This window comes from Loa loa (assembly GCF_000183805.2).
Source record: "Loa loa unplaced genomic scaffold supercont3.691, whole genome shotgun sequence".
NCBI classification, from domain to species: Eukaryota; Metazoa; Nematoda; class Chromadorea; order Rhabditida; family Onchocercidae; genus Loa; species Loa loa.
Genome location: NW_018108871.1, coordinates 7,688 through 9,497, shown reverse-complemented (window position 1 = coordinate 9,497; position 1,810 = coordinate 7,688). Strand labels below are relative to the sequence as shown.

General features: G+C 29.1%; 2 protein-coding genes across 2 annotated transcripts in view; both read left to right on the top strand.

Moving 5' to 3' along the window:
• Positions 1-301: 301 nt before the first annotated feature.
• Positions 302-1,008, top strand: LOAG_15212 (hypothetical protein; the record flags this gene model as incomplete). The annotated part of the gene is made up of 2 exons (XM_003150704.1): positions 302-368; positions 860-1,008. The coding sequence occupies 2 exons, from the start codon at positions 302-304 to the stop codon at positions 1,006-1,008; spliced, it is 216 nt and encodes a 71-aa protein (XP_003150752.1).
• Positions 1,009-1,256: 248 nt separating this feature from the next.
• Positions 1,257-1,810, top strand: part of LOAG_18924 (hypothetical protein) — a gene marked incomplete at both ends in the record, with an annotated part of 2,138 nt that continues 1,584 nt past the window's right edge. The window contains one exon of the mRNA XM_020451586.1: positions 1,257-1,450. Coding sequence (XP_020304617.1) covers positions 1,257-1,450 — 194 coding nt within the window. The remainder of the gene's footprint in view (positions 1,451-1,810) is intronic.

Here is a 1,810-nt window from a genome sequence, read left to right as displayed (position 1 = left end):
TTCTTCTTCTTCTCCTCTCTCTCTCTCTCTCTCTCTCTCTCTCTCTCTCTCAGAGTGTCATCAATTATCCATTGATATTTCATCTATATTTGATCATTTCATTGAAATTTTTATGAATAAATTGATTGTCGGCATGTTTTTTTTTTTTTTTTAAATATCCTTCTGAATCTCATACATATTGTAGTGTGGTACTTTTATTACTTCTTTTTTTTTTTTTTTTTTAGTCTCATTAATTTAAGCCGACAAAAGAAAAGAGGGTAAAAATAGAAGGGAAAGATTTGATTTTTCCCATTTACAGGAAATGATCAAAATCTATTTAGGAGATAAAGCACAGAAACATTCTGTAGTTAGTAGTAGTGATGGATACGGTATGATTTAACTTTCATGTTGATCGGAGACAACAGTTTGAAGTGCTTGTTGGGTGGTGATGCTGATGATGATGATGATGATGATGATGATTAGCCAATTGATGTTTTTTTGATTATAGTGTGCAAGGAAAAAAAAATTGGGTGATGCTGATTGACCTTGATGACGACATGCCGCCTTTTATTCTTTCCGTCACTTTCTCTTTGTCTCCTCAAATTTGTACTTTCCATATGTCTTAATTTAAACTAATTAACTACCTCTTTTTTTGCTTCTTTTCTCTTTCTCTCTCTCTCTCTCTCTCCTCTCTCCTTTTTTTTAAATATTCACATAATGAAAGGATTGCAAGTGACGACAGGTAGGGGAAAAAAAAGAAAGAAAGAAAGAAAGAAATGATGCGGAAAGTTGTGATCATTTTTTAAATCAAATATTAATTTACTATTCAAAATCTTATCATACATTCTTGAAATTTCTGTTTTTTTTTTCTATTTTTCAGTATTAGCATTACAACAAGATACGGTGCTACGTTGTACAACACCAGGCTGTACGGGTAAAGGTCATGTGAATAGTAATCGAACATCACATCGAAGTTTGTCTGGATGTCCAATCGCTTATCAACAAAAATTAGCTCGAAAGAGTGAATGAATCATTCATGCTTTTTTTTTTCTTCTCTCGTTATTTTGAGAGGAGATAGAAATTTTAATTTAAAATGAAATATCAAATTGGAATTGTAATCCTATAAAAAGTTTATTTGTAACTCTTTTATTAATTGCAAAAAAAAAGTAAATAAGGAATAATTTTGAAAAATAATGATTCAATAATTTCTTTAAGAAAAAAGAAAAAAAGAAATTAATATAACTAAATCACTGTGACATTTTTTTTTATTTTTAGGTATGCGTCATATGTCTCATCATGTGACCGTAGCAGCAGCTTCAACATCTTCAACCAATATGAATGTATCAATGGTTATACGACCATCAATTACATCAACCAATAGCAGTAGTAATAATAAAATGTTAACAACTACAGATGAAATACCACTTGATTTAACACTTCGAAAATCCAATCAAAAATTCGCAGAAAAAAGGTACACTTTATAAAGTTGGATTTATTAATTGATAAAAAAAAAAAAGTACCTTGGTAGTAATTTATCCTTTCATAACGTATGTTATTGATCGTTTTTCATATTATATCTTTTGAATTATAACTGGGGGATTCTTTCTGATAGTTTATGTACATTTCTTTTAGTGATATGTATATGAGATTTCTTCATATCCTCTCTTCATTCTACTAATTATCAATAATTTGTGATAAGATAATTTTGTCTGTCTGAAGTTTCCTTTTAGTGATATATAGGTATAAATGAGATTTCTTCATATCCTCCATCTTACTAATTATCAATGATTTGTGATAATTTTGTCTGTCTGAAGTTTCTTTTAGTTGATAT